Source organism: Gracilinanus agilis, chromosome 3 (assembly GCF_016433145.1).
Source record: "Gracilinanus agilis isolate LMUSP501 chromosome 3, AgileGrace, whole genome shotgun sequence".
NCBI classification, from domain to species: Eukaryota; Metazoa; Chordata; class Mammalia; order Didelphimorphia; family Didelphidae; genus Gracilinanus; species Gracilinanus agilis.
The window spans coordinates 82,526,481-82,543,958 of record NC_058132.1 but is presented as its reverse complement, the minus strand read 5'-3'; the positions used below and the strand labels follow the sequence as shown (position 1 = coordinate 82,543,958).

Below are 17,478 nucleotides of genomic sequence, written 5' to 3'. Positions count from 1 at the left end.
TCTACTAAAGAACAGAACACAATATTCCTTCTAAGGTCTTAATAGTATGCAATATACCATAGGACTACAATCTTTTTTTGGATAGTTTTCTATTAAAACAGTCTGATTGGATCAGTTTTTTGGGCAGCCATACCAATTATAGTGAACTATCAAGTCAATTAAAACCCCTAATCCTTTCTTTTCATATAAACTGTTCAGTCAAGTCTCTCACATTTTGAACTTGAACAATTTATTTTTTAACAACTGGTTTCTAAAATTAAAATGCAAGACTTTATATATGTTTCTTTTAAATTAATATCATTAGTTTAGGTCTATAATTCCATTCTGTTGAAAATTTGGATTCTTTTTTTGTTATTCAATTAATTAGTTATCTTTCATATTTCCATAATATCTATATACTTGATAAGCAAGTCTATGTCTTTTTTCAAATGCTGATAAAAATGATGAATAAGAAGGGATAAGGCCTGAGTACTGGGATACTCAAATACAAGCCTCCTCCTAGGTTTATAGTGAGTGATCTAATCACCAAATACTCTCCTGGTATGTTCTTTAACCAGCTACCAATCCATTTAACTGTACCATCATCTAGCCCATATCCTGGCTACAGAAATTCAGACAGGAAAAATGTTTTTTATTTTTAAAAATTGTCTTTTGTTTATCAAATTGAGATTATTGGTCCACTCTTGGTAGGGCATTATAGACATAGTTGTTTCTCTAGAGGTAAGGGTGGATATAGGCTCTCTGGCCTCTTCCCCTGGAGGTGAGAGGAATGGTGCAGTCTCTAGCCACAGTAAGAATAATATGAATTGACCTACAAACTTGTTCAAACTCACCAGTGTGATAACCTTCTGTACTATTACAGCTGTACTCATTCAAGAAATGAGATACAGGGGTAGCTAGGTGGCTCAGTGGATTGAGAGCCAGGCCTAGAGACAGGAGGTCCTAGGTTCTAATCTGGCCTCAGACATCCTAGCTGTGTGACCCTGGGCAAGTCACTTAATCCCCACTGCCTAGCCCTTACCACTCTTCTGTCTTAGAATCAATACACAGTAGTGATTCTAAGACAGAAGGTAAGGGTTAAAAAAAGAAACGAGATACAAACATATAAGTATAAGATGAACAAGAAGTTGTGAGAGACAACTTGAAAAGTATAAAAGAATCAACCAAGGGAAGAAATTGAATGTGTTACTTTTGGGGGCAACTAAGTGGCTCAGTGGATAGAAAGCCAGGCATGGAGATGGGAGGTCCTGATTCAAAATCTGCCTCAAACACTTCCTAGTTGTGTGACTCTGGGCAAGTCACTTAATCCCCTAGCCCTTAATGCTCTTCTACCTTATAAAAGATATTTAGTATTGAGTCTAAGACAGAAAGTCTGGCTTAAAAAATTAATTTTAGAAAAAAATAATGATTTTAAGGCATAAAACCATTAAGTAGTTTGAAGAATATTAAAGTATACACAAAGAACATTTAAAAAATAATTTTCTAACAATTTAAAAATAGAGGTTATTAGACTATGTGTCCAATGATTAAGATGAGAAAGAAAAATACTGTTGTAGATACTATTCACCTACCTTGTATACAAAAAGAAAATTCTCTCCCCCACTCCAATAAGCATTTATTAAATGCCTCACTTGTGCCAAGCATGTGATATGCAAAAAACCCCACAACATTCTTTAATGCATTCTCAATATAAGCTTCATGTATGTTAAACAAGCCTGCTGTTCAGAAAATTATATTAATGCACTTACTGAATTCTTTTATATACAATTAATAGATGCTTTTATATGTAAATTAAATTCCTTTCTGGTTCACATGTCTACAATGCAGTTATACCTGAAGAATTCCCCCCACTACATTGCCTCTACAAAGGGCTTTGTGTCTGAAACTTGGCCTTTCTCATCAGAGAAGAGCCTGGGCCTTGAAAACATCAGTGTCCCTTAGTCCTTATTCTTCTAAACACCTCATTTTCCTAGCAATTTTATACTTCTATCATATTCTCTTGACTACAAATTTTGTTATACTATACACTATGCCATTTCTTCTTAATGAGGTTAGCTAGCTACATAAAAAAGCACTAAGATTACTAAACCTATCAACTTAAGGAGTCTGTCAGATCCTGGTCTCATACCAGCTTGCTGTGTCTAAAAGTGCCATCATATTTTTGGCCTAAATGGGGTTTCATCTCATCATTGCTCACTCATGTTCTGCCCGTGAGGCTTGGTTCCCTAGAGATTGATGTGGAGAGAAATTCTAGCTGTGTTAAGGGGCAGTGCTTCTTGACTTCTATTGTTCTTTTTATTAAAATCAGAAACATAAGACTGAACAGCAATATAAACTGTTAAACTACATCATTTCAATCCAATAATGAAATTTTAAAAGTCACTCTTAAGTCCCTATCAGTAGTTTTTGAATCAGTTCTTATTTCAATTCACTCAAACAAGCATTTTAGCCATAAGAAAAAGCAGCAATAACATAAACTTATAAAATCAAGTAATCTCATAAATAGCAGGTGCTAAATAAATATTTGCTGATGAGAAATTCAAGTGAGCCAGCCAGGCCTGCACCATTACCATCTCCCAAGGACTGAACTTCCTACTCTTTGACTAGGAGGAAAAGCCAGGGCCCAAATGCCCTACTCTGAGGGCTACCTACCATTGCGCATCTTGTAGAGCTGTACATTTTTCTGAATGTATTCAGCAAACTGCACGGTGTCTCCAGCCTCTCCTACACAAAGAAGTAGGATCTTCTCACTCATCTTAAACATCTTGTCATGATCTGCTCAGAAAATAAAACACATTCAGCACCACAAATCATGCACAAGTCCAATAAATACAAACCTTAAGTAAAAACGGATTTAAAAAAATAAACAATATTCAACAATGTCAGGCAGGATTCTCATTCCTCAAGGAATGCCATCAAGAATAAGCATACTTCATTAGTGACATTTGCTACTGGAAATTACATAGAATTTCCAGATGGCCCTAAATAAAACCACAAACCCTTTTATATATTCAGGACTCATGCAGTGAAGAAACTTCAGCAATTATGCCAAAGGTGTGAAAACAATCCTTTAGCTCATGTTAACTAAGGCCCTGAGATTTTCTTCATGAGATCAAATCAAATTTTGGTTTTTGAGGGGATATGGTAGGAAGGGAGAGAATCTGATGATACAAGGAGAAAGATGCCACAATTAAATTAAGAAAACATCAAAAGAAAATGGCCCTTGAAAAGGTAAAAGAGTAAATACTGATAGAACTTTGTGGAGAAATCAACTGAAAATATAGACCATTATAAAACTATTAACTAGTATTACCCCCAAAGCATAGGCAAGAGAAATTTAACAATAATTTATATAAAAATACTTTAAAAAAACCCCAGATATTCCAATCTTATCTGGTTATGCCAGATTCCTGTTCTGATTAGAGAGAAATCAACATTCAGGCAGCCACTAGTGCCTAAGGAACATAACTCCTCATATTCAAGCTGGGGTTTCAGTAAAACATAATCTCCCTTTCCGACTCTGACTTTCACTTTCAATTTTTCAAATACTGCTGAATAATCTTCCCTGGAAGACATGTTTCATGTTTGAACGCTTCTGAAAAGTCTCAATCCTTTAATAGGATTTGGAAAGCATAATGCTGCTGTTAAATAGTTTAAAAAATATTTGAGTACTGAAACAGCCATTAATATGGTTGGATAGGGCTAGAGGGAAACACATAAAATGTAAATGTAAAATTATTAATATGTGGCTTCCAGGTCATCTCTGTGTGGACTGGAAATACAGAAAACCAAAATTGTATTTGTTACATAGGGTGAAGGAGCTTGTTAGTTTGCAAACAAGTTTAACAATTTTTGTCATTAGATTTAGGAAAAAAAGCTAGAGTTCCAAGAATGCTATTTTTCATTGTGAAATGAACTTAAACAAGTAAAAAGTTATGTTAAGTACCTGTAGTTTTGTGCCCAGAACAGTGTGGTGCAAGGTACTACAGAGGATATAAAAATATCAGGACTTGTGACTTATAATAACCACATTGCAATAGATTCTAGTCCAGGCTCTGCCACACTTAGCTGTGAGATCTTGGGCAGATAACTTCACCTGAATTTAAACTTGAAACATATACTAATAAAAGAAGGGGAGGAGGAAAAGAAAAGGGAGAGAGAAAAGGTTGTGTGGTTTCATTGGTATAGACAATTCCTGATGAGGTAACTGCCAGAAGATCAGAAACTGTACTAAAACTATACTAATCTTAAAGACTGGTATGATAATAAGATATGGAGACTTGCTCAGGATATCCTTCCTGGGTCTGAGGTCAGCTCTCTATTATATACTACCTCTCAAAGGATCATAGAATCAAAGATTTAGAGCTAGAAAAGGCCTTTCAGGTCACTGAATCCCATTCTTATTTTCCCGATGAAAAAACTAAGTTCCATAGAGATAAATAACTTACCCAACCTTAAAGGGCTGTTCTTATCAAATTAAGAATACATGAAAATGTGCTTTATGGTTTCAAAGTGCTATATAAATCTAAGGTATTTATATTATTACAACTAAGTGTAGAGGATTATAAAGGCTCTCAGTAATACAAGAATTCAGAGAATGAAAAAAATCAAGTAGGGCTGCAATAATCAAGGTAATTTGCAAGCATTTCTACAGACCAGATAAAGAGACTCAAGATACATAGTATTATAGAAAATATATTATGCTAAGTTAATAAAAAGCATAATCTAGGACCTTGAACAAGCAATTATGATTCTTTTTCTTTAGGAAATGAGATCTAACTTACATTGAAAACATGCTGGCAATAAAGTGGGTGACACAGATACCCAAAAGAATAGCTTCAATGAACAAAGATGGCAAGTCAAAGCAAACTCAATTCTTTCCACTTTCAGCACTTCAGCCTACCTGACAAAATAACTATTACAAACTATAGGAGGTAGGAAAAAAAAAAAAAAGCTCTCAAGCTCATATGTGAACAAATTTTTAGTCCTGGAAAAATAGTAAGGAGAAAATGGTGGAAAGCTATGGATATGATGTTATTATTATATATCCTTTAAGAATCAGCTCAACCTCTTTCCTCTAATAGGCTTTCATGGCCCACAGTGATCTTTCCCTCCTTTGTGCTTCTGACACTTTCTTTTTGTAACCTGTGATAACTCTAGATATTGTTTAACTTCCTCTAGTTTTGTTTCCTTTCCTTAACTATATTGTAAATTCCTTCAGGCCTGGAATTTTATTTCTTATGAGATCCAGCATTGCTTTCTACATAGCTAGTACTAAATCAATATCATTATTGCAACAGAACTAGAAGTGGATAGTTATATCTTACATTAACATTGCCCATTTGACTTTTTCCAATATGTTTTCTCTCAAAGAAAAAACTCCACTGGTCCAATGAAATAACTGTAGGCTTCTTCATTAAAGGAAGAAAGTTGCTACTTAGCTAACTTAAAAACCCCTATTCTGTGAAGGGTTTTGTAACTACTCCTTCCCACAGTGGTTGCCTTGTGTGACTGCTCAAAATGATTCTAACAAAAAAGCAATAAGGTTTCTTCTTTGAATTATAGATCAAAGAATATTAGGAATCTTCTAATCCAAACTCTCCCCTGCTGCAGGAATTCAATTTCCAATATCCCCAAGAATTGGTTTAACCTCTGCTTGAATACTTCCAATGTCACTATTTCATGAGGCAGCCTATTCTATTTTGGGGAAACCTATAAGTATTAAAAAGTGCTCTCTATTAAGTCCCCAAATCAACGTCATAACTTCCAACTACTTCTGTCCTCTAGAGTCTCTCTCTCTCTCACACACACACACACACACACACACACACACACACACACACACACACACACNCACACACACACACACACACACACACACACACACACACACACACACACACACACACACGACAAATCCATTTTTTATATACACAAACCTTTCCATTTTTGAGCACATACCATACCATCTCCAAGCTTTACTTTTTCTACTTCCTTTTATCTCCAATTCTTCTAGCAGTTCCTCAGATGATTTAGCTTTCATATACCTCACCATTCTAGTCTCCTCCCTTTGGATGAACTTGTTTGTCAGCATCCCTCTTAAAATGTAAAGCCCAAATCAGAACTGAAAGGGGGAAGGAGAGAGAAGCAGAGGAGCTGCTGTGGGCTTCCTCCCTTTTTGTATTTACTTAAGTGAAACTGGAATATTGGAATCCAATTTTCCAACTGGATATTGGAAAAAGTAAAATGTGCTATATTAATGTGAAGTAAATTATTTACTATATCCTTTTAGTTGTCAGTTATGATACTGAGAACCAGCCATGTGCAAAGCACTGCTGAGTGTTGTACATGTATACTTCTCCTGAAGCTTTATTGCCTAAAAATGTAACTTTCCTCAATTAGTATTTCTCATTCTAAGGTCAAGAATATTTCATTTGTAAAATGGAACAATCTAGATTAGATGGCTTCTGAAATATCTTTTAGTTTTAAATCTATGGTTCTAATTAAATATTACTTAAGGCTCAAATCATGTGTTTGACAAAGTATTTCATTTCCAAAGTACAAAGATTCAAGCCAGTGATATCTATTGGGGGAGGGTTATGATCTTCAAGAGAAATGTTTCCCAAATTAAGAAGCATTTTCATTTAAGGAATAAATCCATCTTACAGATATCTTGAGAAAATGTTCATTAATATACCACTTTCAAGGCCCTACTCCATTAAAAAGTAACATGCTCTGAATTAATGGAACTCAGGGAAAAGTTTTACAGATATTATTCCAACTCCCCATGTGATGAGAGAAAAAATAGTGGACCTTTAGAACTTCAAGAAACTGGAGATACATTCATTTATTCAAGAGATCTAGATCTGGAGTCAGAGAAATTGCATTCAAACAAATCCCAGCCCTGTCAGTTACTAGCAGCATGACCTTAGGCAGGTCTCTTTACTTCTTTGCATTTTAGTTCCTTCATCTGTTAAAAAGGTACTAAGGTAACCCTCAAAGATTCCTCCCAGCTCTAGATTATGCTCCTAAGATTTGCATTCAGCACTTCTTGCCTTTTAAAAACAGTACTACCAAGTAAAAAAAAATTAATCAAATTAATCACTTGATCTGGAAATATTCCATCAATCTTTCTTTCCTCATTGTTTAAAGGCCAAAATGAAAGAAATATCATAAAAACTTTGCCACCTCTTTCTTTAAAAGGGTTATTACAACAACTCTGAGGTACCACCTCACACCTAGTAGATTGGCTAATATGACAGCAAAGGAAAGTAATAAATGTTGGAGGGGATGTGGCAAAATTGGGACACTAATGCACTGCTGGTGGAATTGTGAATTGATCCAACCATTCTGGAAGGTAATTTGGAACTATGCCCAAAGGGCTTTAAAAGATTGCCTGCCCTTTGATTCCAGCCATACCACTCCTGGGTTTGTATCCCAAAGAGATAATAAGGAAAAAGACTTGTTTAAAAATATAGTTGAGCTCTTTGTGATGACAAAAAATTGAAAAAGGAGGGGGTGCCCATCTATTGGGGAATGGCTGAACAAATTGTGATATCTGATGGTGATGGAATGCTATTATGCTGAAAGGAATAATAAACTTGAGGAAGTCCATGTGAACTGGAATGACCTCCAGGAATTGATGCAGAGTGAAAGGAGCAGAACCAGGAGAACATTGTACACAGAGACTGATACACTGTGGCATAATCAAACATAATGGACTTCTCTACTAGCAGCAATGCAATGATCCAGGACAATTCTGAGGGGCCTATGAGAAAGAACACTATCCATGTCCAGAGAAAGAACTGTGGGAGTAGAAATGCATATGATCACATGGTTCAATGGGGAGCTGTTTGGGGATGTTGGCTTTAAATGATCACACTATTGCAAATAGTAATAATATGGAAATAGGTTTTGAACAATGATACGTATAAAACCCAGTGGAATTGCTTGTTGGTTCTGGGAGGGAGAAGGGAAAGAACAAGAGTCTCAACCATGAAAACATTTTCTAAATTAATCAAATAAATAAATAAATAACTTTTAAGAGAAAGGGTTATTACAATGTAAATCGCAAAGCAATTTCCACTATTATGTCCATCCATGGTGAACTCAAAAACAAAGTAGACCAAACCTACCAAGAGAGACTACTGTGCTGAACAGAAAAGAGTGAGGCTTGGATCCAGGAAGTGCCAGAATTCAAGTCCTACCTCTACACATAGTGCCTGGGTGATTCAGGCAAGTCACATGTAGCATAAAATTTGCATTGGAACAGGGAATTTGCTCATCTAGGTATTCCCTATATCATTGAAATCACAGATCCAGCTCCAATCCCTAATTTTAGCAAATCAATAAAGAGACAAAGTGGTGATGGGGGTGGGGGAGATAGTTGACCTTTTTTGCATCCCCATCATTTGGCACAATGCCTAGCACATAACAATACAGGCAAAATATTTTAAAATGTAATAATAACTATGTAAATGTTAGTTGACTGGAAAGAATTTCCGGCTGTAAGTCAGGGAATCTGGGTTCCAAAGCCTGCTTTCACACAAGATCACTGTGATCTTAGTTAAGTAATTTCCCTTTTCTGAACCTGATTGTCCAAATATAAAACAGGGACAATGATACTTCCAGTATTTCATTGGACTGAGAAGAAGTTAACTTTAGAAATGGGGGCAGCTGGGTAGCTCAGTGGATTGAGAGCCAGGCCTAGAGGGGGGGGGCGGGGTCCTAGGTTCAAATCCGGCCTCAGACACTTCCCAGCTGTGTGACCCTGGGCAAGTCACTTGACCCCCATTGCCTACTACCCTTACCACTCTTCCACCTATAAGTCAATGCACAGAAGTTAAGGGTTTAAAATTAAAAAAAAAAAAAATTTAAAAAATTAAAAAAAAAAGGGGGGGGGCAGCTGGGTAGCTCAGTGGATCGAGAGCCAGGCCTAGAGACGGGAGGTCCTAGGTTCAAATCCGGCCTCAGACACTTCCCAGCTGTGTGACCCTGGGCAAGTCACTTGACCCCCATTGCCTACCCTTACCAATCTTCCACCTATAAGTCAATACACAGAAGTTAAGGGTTCAAAAGTTTAAAAAAAAAAAAAGAAATGGCTTTTCATGTTATTATTAATGTCAAGACCTTTAGAGTTCATTCTGCCCCACAACCTAGGTTTCTGTCACAGGAGCTGTCTTGCAGTTCAAATATGACTTGAGCAAAGCACATACATTTAGAGATGGAAGGAAGTTCAATGCTCTCATTTTACAGATAAAGAAACCGAGAGGAAAAGGAACTGAAGTCCAAGGTCACATAGATAGTGGGAGAGCTAGGATTTGAACCGAGATCTTCTGACTTCAAACTCAGAGGGGCTATTTCCGCTATCCTCAAGCTGCCTGCCAGTCAGGGCACAAGGGAAATGGACCAAGCCAGAGGTGGCCGGAGAGAGCGCCGAGCTCCCCACTGCAACTCCATTAACAATATTCACCCACGGGCCTAGGAGCTCAAAGGAGAGAGGGCGGCAGGGTCCGCGCTCCCGGGGTCATGGCTGCAGGAAAGTACCTGGGCCCTTTTCCCTCCCGCCTCATCCCCGCCGGCCGCGCCGGGCCTCGCTCACCATCCTTCATCTGGACTATGTTGCTGGCGGCCACGCGGTCGGAGGCCACCAAAATGTAGTCGGGCCCTTGGATGCCGATAAGGTACTCCATAGTGGGCGGCGGGACAGGTCGAGACTCAGCTTCGGCCCAGCCTGCCTGCAATTTTTTCTCACCGCCGGCTCCCGGGTGAGACAGCACAGATCAGGCTGAGGAGGAATAGGCGGCGGCGCTGCCACCGTCGCGCTCGGATGACGTCACGACACATCGCGAGAATTGCTTGCAGTCAGCTCCGGTTCAGCCCGGGGAGAATAGAATTACGGGACCGCTGGCGCCCGCCCCACGGGGAGAACAGTCTGAAAAGGGGCGGAGCCTAAATGGTCTAGGTCCTGCCCCCTTTCGTCTCCCCACCTATCCTGACCTAAGCTCTAGCTCCCTGTGCTTTGGTCTGGTCTGATTGCTCAGCCTTAATTAAGGGCCTCTTGCGTGCGAAGCACTGAGAGACTTGAAACAAATTTAGACCTAATCTTGCCTTCCTCTTCTTTCCTTCTCTTTAACTTTTCCCATCTACCCCTTTAATCCTACCGCTGACGTTTCCCCAAATTCCCTCCATCCCTGCTTCATCGTATTCTTCCTTCCCCCTTTCTTTTCCTCTCTCAGCCTCATCACTCCCTTCTTTTCCCCAGCTTCATAGCTCTTCTTCCTTCCCTCATGCGTTTCCCCTCCCTCTCAGTCCCACAAGCCTTCCTTTTTTCCCTCTTTTTCCTCTCACCTCACCCGCTTCCCTCCTTCCCCTCTGACCCAAATTCTTTCTTCCCTCATTTTCCTCTTAACCCAGTATACCTCCCTCCACCCTTATTTTCTGCTCCATATTCTAACTTCCCTTCCTTTCTCTCTCAGCCCCACATTCTTCTTTTATTTTTCCCTTCGCAGCCCTACATTTCTCCTTTCTCCTTCAAACCCATATCAGTCCTTTTACTTTCAGTAACAGAAGGTTAACATTTGTTTTTACATGTAATTGAGGAAAAAAATAACTATAAAAAAAGAAAAAGAGGCCCTTCCCAGACAAAGCTCCTTACTCCTAACTTCATCAAAGTGCTGCTAACTCAAGCCTTGAGTGACTCCACCTCCCTCAGTCTCCTCTCCGCTATAGTTGGAAGACTGGAGAGCAGAGTACCCAGCTCCTTGCTGGGCTTTTCTTTAGAGCAAGTTGAGACTGCTGGATAAGGTGGCCCTTCCCTATAGATGACACGAGACAATACTTTGCACACTTTAAGGTGCTATGTGAATGTGAACTACCACTATTATAATTGTGCTTAGCCTACAACCTTCCTACTGAAGATGGAGTTCATCCTCTGAAAGTATATCCTTCCAGCTATATGAAGTACAATCAGCAAATATTAAGTACCTACTATATGCAAAGCACTATATCGGAGTGGTGGAGGAGATACAAAGTTCAAATAAGATCCAATCCTTGCCACTTACACACGCACACAGACACATAGAGAAAACTATAATGTACAATGTTGCATGATGAATGCAGTAGAGGGATACAAAACAGAATGCTATGGAAAATCTCAGGGAGATGGGCTTTATCAAATGGGGGAGGCAACTCAGTTGGATTTAAAAGATATGTAGGAGGAAGGCCATTTTAAGGCAGAAAGAACTGTGAGCCCCTGCATGTTTAGGGGATTAGTCATGGAATCATTTAGTTTGGTTAGAACATAGAGGATAGGGCAGTGTGATACAGTGGCTAGAGAGTCAGCCTTGGAGTCAGAGATCTGGGTTTAACTCTAGCAGCTGACACTTACTAGCTCTATGACCATGGGCAAGTCAATGTCCAAAGAAACACTTTAAAGCTCTAAGTCCATAACCTGTACCAATAGTGGGAATTTTCACAAGAGGATTTTCCTAAATTCATTAAATCAGTCCTGCAGATTCCCATAATAGTACTCTTCACTACCACCACCACCAAGTTTATAAAGAGGGGAGTAGCATGATATAAGGCTAAAAAAGGAGAGTGAAGTTCAAATGTAATGGAACTTATGTGCTGCAGAAGAATTTGCCCTTTATTAGATAGGTGATAGGGAGCCAATGAAGATTTTTGATCAGAAGAGTAACATGACAAGATCTATAAAGAAAATAAATTTGTAAAGGATGAATTGGAGGAGGAAGAGAGTAGAAGCTTCAAGATTTGTTTAGAAGATTATTGTCTAAATGGATAGTAATAGGGGCCTTTTTTAGGTTGGTAGAGTGGGAATAGAGAGGAGGTAAAAAGGAGATATATAATCTGTAGCCCGGGGGCCCCCTGCTCTTAAGGGGAGAGGCTCCAGGATTAATATCTATAGAGAGCCAGCTCTATATTTTTGGGGATCCTGAGTGGCGTTTAGTGGCATCGAATTGAAAAGACCAGAAATAGAAAACTGAGAACAGCCAGACTAAATGTTTAGCTCGTAGCTGCTCCAACTGCTATGAAGTCAGAGTTTATTATATACTGTTTTCACACAAAGAACACAAAGAAAGAATCACATCTGTGAAGGGGTTACAAATCACATAAAAGAAAATCCATGGAGGCTTCAGAGTAAAGATAGAACAGAGACCAAGGCCGAATTCCAACCACCAATTAGTAAGAAGTTAAATCTGGGAGCAGAAATATATTTCATAGAGATTTTTACTAATTGATTGTCCTCTAGATTTACAGGACTGCACCTGGTCAGATAAAGTCTTGTCTAGCTTTGTCTGTGTCCGGCCTTGACTATATTTTTTAGAGTTCAGGCCTTTTAATTATCAAGGAGAAAAATGGTTAACTCAGTAGCTGCTGGTCTGCTAAGGACTCAAAGCTTTCCAATAAGAATATTAAGAAAAGGTGGGGATCTGAAAATGACTCAAAAGAGGAGTCTCAGATTTTTACCTTAGATGGCCCATTCTGTTTGCATCCTGACATGCAGTGCAGAAAAAAATCATACACACAGTTTTACTTGCGGATGATTTTGTAATGGGATCCAGATAAAATATCTATTACAGAATCTATTTCTCTAAATGACTCCCAATAGCCTCCTGGAGGGGTCAAATTGTTTTTGGATTAACCAACCTGCTGGTACCAGAGCTTTTCAGGGCTCAGATGACCAGGACCAAACACAAAGACTGCCTCAGCCTGGATTGGTCATGTAGAGAATCTAGATAACAGACCCTATCCAGACCCTATTTCTCCAATCAGCCTTCTATAAATATCCAAATTCATTGTAGGGTGGAGATGGAAGGCTGACTGCAAGGAAGGTTTGTGTGTCCTCTCAGATTCATGTTCTTTCTGCATCAATTTAGTTTCTTTCCATAGTAAAACTCCAGGTAAACCTCTAAAACAAAATTTAGGTCTCTCTCTCATGTCTAGTGTCTCCTCATAAAGTGGGGATTCATTCTCAAAAAGGTAATCAAAAGATATAAAGCATATTACCTCCACCACAGAAACTGTTCAAAACACAGCTGAGTATTAGGAAAAAGAAAACACAGAAAAGATCTTGAATGACCTACTGCTCTCATATTCCCTTCAGAAGATAAAGAAAACATTGTTGGATTGTAGAATAGCTGCTTCACTTTCACATCAGACCCATATGACCTGTACTCACAAGGATGAGATCTCTAGCTATCCAGGATATAGCTTTCCTTAGTCCAGAATGGTCCTGGAGGTGCTTTTCTTCTCTGAGAAGCTGCCGTTGTGGGAGTCTCTCAGAACAGGTAGTGCTCAAAAATTCTCAGATTCTTGGAGAGCCACCAAAAGAGGAAATGCCAATTTCTTAAGATTGCTGATTACTGACCTATGTTCAATATGGAAAAAAAAGAAATTAAAGGAGAAAACACCAGAGACTTAGGGTCACATCTTAGATTTTCCTAGGTAAGTACTGGTTGATTATCATTACACTGGGTTTCTCCAAAGCAAGCTGCCATTGCTACTGGGTATAGATGGAGAGAGAAATCTCCTCTCCTTGGTTGATATTCCAAGGAAGAGAAAGGGCTAGTAGGGAGTCCTAAATGGAAAGTCTTGAAGATGGGGAATCCTTTCCACAGTTCTCATAGACAATTGAGTACATTCCTGACTCAGTTGCCAATCACCTTTGACACAACTCCCAGGAGTCATGTGAACCAGTCAGAAGTTGCTGTGTCATCCCAGCAAAGTACATGGCCCTTAGTGAACAGCCAGAGAATATAGTCAGTCACTGTGCTAAGTGCTTTTACAAATATTATCTTATTTGATTTTCACAATAACTCTGTAAAGTAGGTGCTATTATAATCCTGTCTGAGGAAACTGAGGTAAACAGAGGTTAAGTGACACACAAAGAGACACATAGCTAGTAAGTTTCATGAGGCTAAATTTGAATTTAGGTATTCTTATCCTCTGTACCACCAGCTGCATCTTAATAAAGAATAGGATCAAAATTACAAGGAGAATGATTCATTTATGGCCACTAGAAATATCATTTCTCATCTGTAACTATAGAGAAGGAGGAGAGAGTGGTGATAAAGACAAAAAAGAGTGTGAGGAAAGGAGGATCTAAGAGAGCTCTGCTTAATAAACCTAAATCTTGTCAGAGAAATAGACATAGTGCTCATGCACTAGGAGATAAGTGTGAATATACCTGGGGATTTTAAAAGGAAAGAAAAACTTCAGAACAGTGGCCATAGGCAATGAGATAGGGAATTGATAGTGGTAGATAGAATCCTTGAGCATCAGTAAGGTCTGACATGAGGTTGAGTACCATGAATTTTTTTAAGCCCTTATTTTCCGTCTTAGAATCAATACTAAGTATCAGTACCAAGGCAGAAGAGTAGTAAAGGCTAGGCAACTTGGGGTAAGTGACTTGTCCAGAATAACATAGATAGGAAGTATCTGAGCCCATATTTGAACCCAGGACCTTCCATCTCCAGGCCTGGCTCTTTCCACTGAGCCATGTAGCTGCCCTGTGTACTATGAATTTATAATAAATGAGTTCAAGATAATTTCTCAATTTTTTTTTATTAGTAAAAGAAGTTCCTTTCCAGGAGCAGAAACAAACAAAATAGATAGTGAGGGTTAACAGGGAATGAAGAATAATAATGTGGGAGTGGTGGAAGGTTCTATAACAAGATGTAGTACAGGGGTTCTTAACCTCTTTTGTGTCACAGACCCCTTTGGTATTCTGGTGAAGCCTATAGGTCCTTTTTTCAGAATAATAGTTTGATGCCTAGATTCATAATTGAGGGAAATGTTAAATTTCAATTTGAGGGCAGGAAAAATAAATATATAATTTTTCCCTTCCAAGGACTCCCTGAAATCTATTCATAGACCCCAGGTAAAAAGTCATTAATATAGCAGAAAGAAAAGGACAAGTTCTTGGTCTTTGAAACAAATTAAGTATGTGACTAGGGGCTAGCCACAACTTCTCACTGCCTTTAAAGCTATAAATTACAGATAATTGCCTATATGAGTTCCCACAATGGGAGTTTCTGAATGAAATGAAATCATAGGTCCTGAACAAACTTTTCTCTCCTTTCAAAAATAACACAATATCTTTTTGTAAACAAAGTGCCACAGCTGTCAATGTATAGCACTAGGTTGTAGTTCATCCTTTTTTAAAAAACATCAATGACAGCACAGAATGATGCTTCAACTTGCATGTTGAATCTGCACAAAGGCATCAGGCTCCATCTCTCTTCCAGAATCATCAAAGTCTAGTGCCAAGACAAAAATCAAGATGACTGGTGATGGCTTGGGATGGAGTGGATGACCTTGGCTTCTTCTATGTCTGTAAACCTCTGGGCTTAAAGTCTGGAAGACTTGAGTTCAAATCCAGCCTTATTGGCTGAGTGACTCTAGCATGCCATTTAACATCTCTTAGTCTCAATTTCCTCATCTGTGAAGTGAGGATAATCATAGCCTCATCTCTCAGGGTTGTTGTGAGGATCAAATGAGGTAATATTTGTAAAGCACTTATAAGACAGAGTGTCTGATACATTGTAGGCCCTTTTTTTGGTGGCCTTGTAACATTGTCAACTCAAATCAAGCTTATAATTCATCATATTTCTATTAATACAGATTAAGATTGGTTGATCTACTTTATCCTTTGTTATCTCCTGTTGAACCTGTCTCCACACTATTGTCTACTGTTGAACCTGGAGTCAGCTAAACATCCTACTCTTTTCCTTGTGAATTATTGTATAATCATCTCTCCCTATGTATACTTGATTTTTAATCTAAACATAAGATTTTACATTAATCTCTATTAAAATCATCGCTAAAAAAGTCCATTACCTCAATCTATTGCCACACTTCCATACTTAGTGGTCGCTTCTCCCCTCCACAAATGCTGTATTCCAGTCAAATTGGCTTTTTACTGTTTTTCACTCGTGATACTTCATTTTCCTTTTCCACATCTCTTCATTGGCTAAGTGAATCTTTATTTCTGCATCTCAAGATCCTCAGCTTCCCTCAAACTTAGTTCAAAACTTTACCTTCCAAAGGAAGGCTTTCCTCATCCTCCCAGCTGCTAGAGTTTTTCCACTTCAAATATCTTGTAACTATTTGATGTATGCTTAGGTAATGGAGGGCAGCAGGGATCCAGTCCTTCCAGCAAACTCAGGCACCTCTGCCTGATGCTAACCCACGGAAATTCATGGGGTACATGCTTCTGGAAATGAGTGATGATGGGGAATGGAGGGCACGGCCCTCTACTTCAGAACATGAGGAGATTCTATGACAGTCTCTTGCCTGCTTACTGAGTGGTAATGAAGAGTTGGTTATGGAGTCAATTTTAGGGTGGTGAAAGTCAGAATCTTTCAGATTGTCTGAAAGGGTTGGTCTGACCACGTTACACCTGCACTCAGTAGATTCCAGTGGCTCTCTCCAGGATCAGATATAAAATTCTTTGTTTGATATTCAAAACTCTTTATAACCTGTCCCCTGCTTTCCAGTATTTCTACACTTTACACCCCTATTCAATCCAGTGACACTAACCTTCTTGCTATTCCTTATACAAGACACTGTCTCTCTTGGCTTCCCAGCCATTTTCATTGGCTGGTCCCCGTGCCTGGCATGCTCAACCTCCTAATCTTTTCATCTTCTGATTTCCTTCAAGTCCCAGCTAAAATTCTACCTTTTACAGGAATTCCCCTAATCTCTCTTATTTCAAGTGCCTTTCTGTGGTTGATTATTTTGAATTTGTCTCATACAGTTTTTTATACTGTGTAATTAGAATTCTGTACCCCAGGACTCTGTTTCCCAGAATCCTACTTTTGTCTTTATGCTACATTCTTACATCCTTACATTTTGGAGTAAGGCCTCTCTCTCTTCTCCCTTGGTTGGGAAAACCTTCTCTTTACTCAGGTTCTTTCTATTTCTTCCATTTCAAGTGATTATTAATAAATCTTATAAAATATAATACTTGGAGTTATTGGATATTAATTTTAATCTTACATTTCATGGTTGTTACATGTTGTCTCCCTTGGGTGACTGTGAGCTGTGGACTGTCTTTTTGTCTTTTTTTGTATCCCCAGGGCTTAGGACAATGTCTGGCATATAGTAGGCACTTAATAAATATTTATTTATGACACACCTTCAAAAAGAAGTCTTCCAAGTTTTCTTTAATCTTAGTGCCTTCTCACTGAGAATATTTCTAACTCATCTTATCTATAGCTCATGTGTTCAGTTGTTTGTGTGTTGCTTGTCCTATAGACTGGGAGCTCCTTGAGCTATCTTTTGTCTTTCTTTGTATACCCCGGTTTAGGACAATGTCTGGTACATTTTGTTGTTGTTATTTAGTTGTTTTCAGTTGTGTCTGACTCTTCATGACCCCATTTGGGATTTCATTAGCAAAGATACTAGAACAGTTTGCCATTTCCTTCTTTAGCTCATTTTACAGATGAGGAAGCT

At 38.6% G+C, this 17,478-nt stretch overlaps 1 protein-coding gene across 1 annotated transcript in view; it reads right to left on the bottom strand.

The window, feature by feature from the left end:
- PSMB2 (proteasome 20S subunit beta 2) overlaps positions 1 to 9,811 on the bottom strand; it is a 35,496-nt gene extending 25,685 nt beyond the window's left edge. The window contains exons 1-2 of the mRNA XM_044668060.1: positions 9,602 to 9,811; positions 2,653 to 2,775 (exon numbers count right to left, since the gene is read on the bottom strand). Of these exons, the coding sequence (XP_044523995.1) occupies positions 2,653 to 2,775; positions 9,602 to 9,692 (214 nt within the window). The 5' untranslated portion in view covers positions 9,693 to 9,811. The remainder of the gene's footprint in view (positions 1 to 2,652; positions 2,776 to 9,601) is intronic.
- Between the last annotated feature and the right edge of the window lie 7,667 nt (positions 9,812 to 17,478).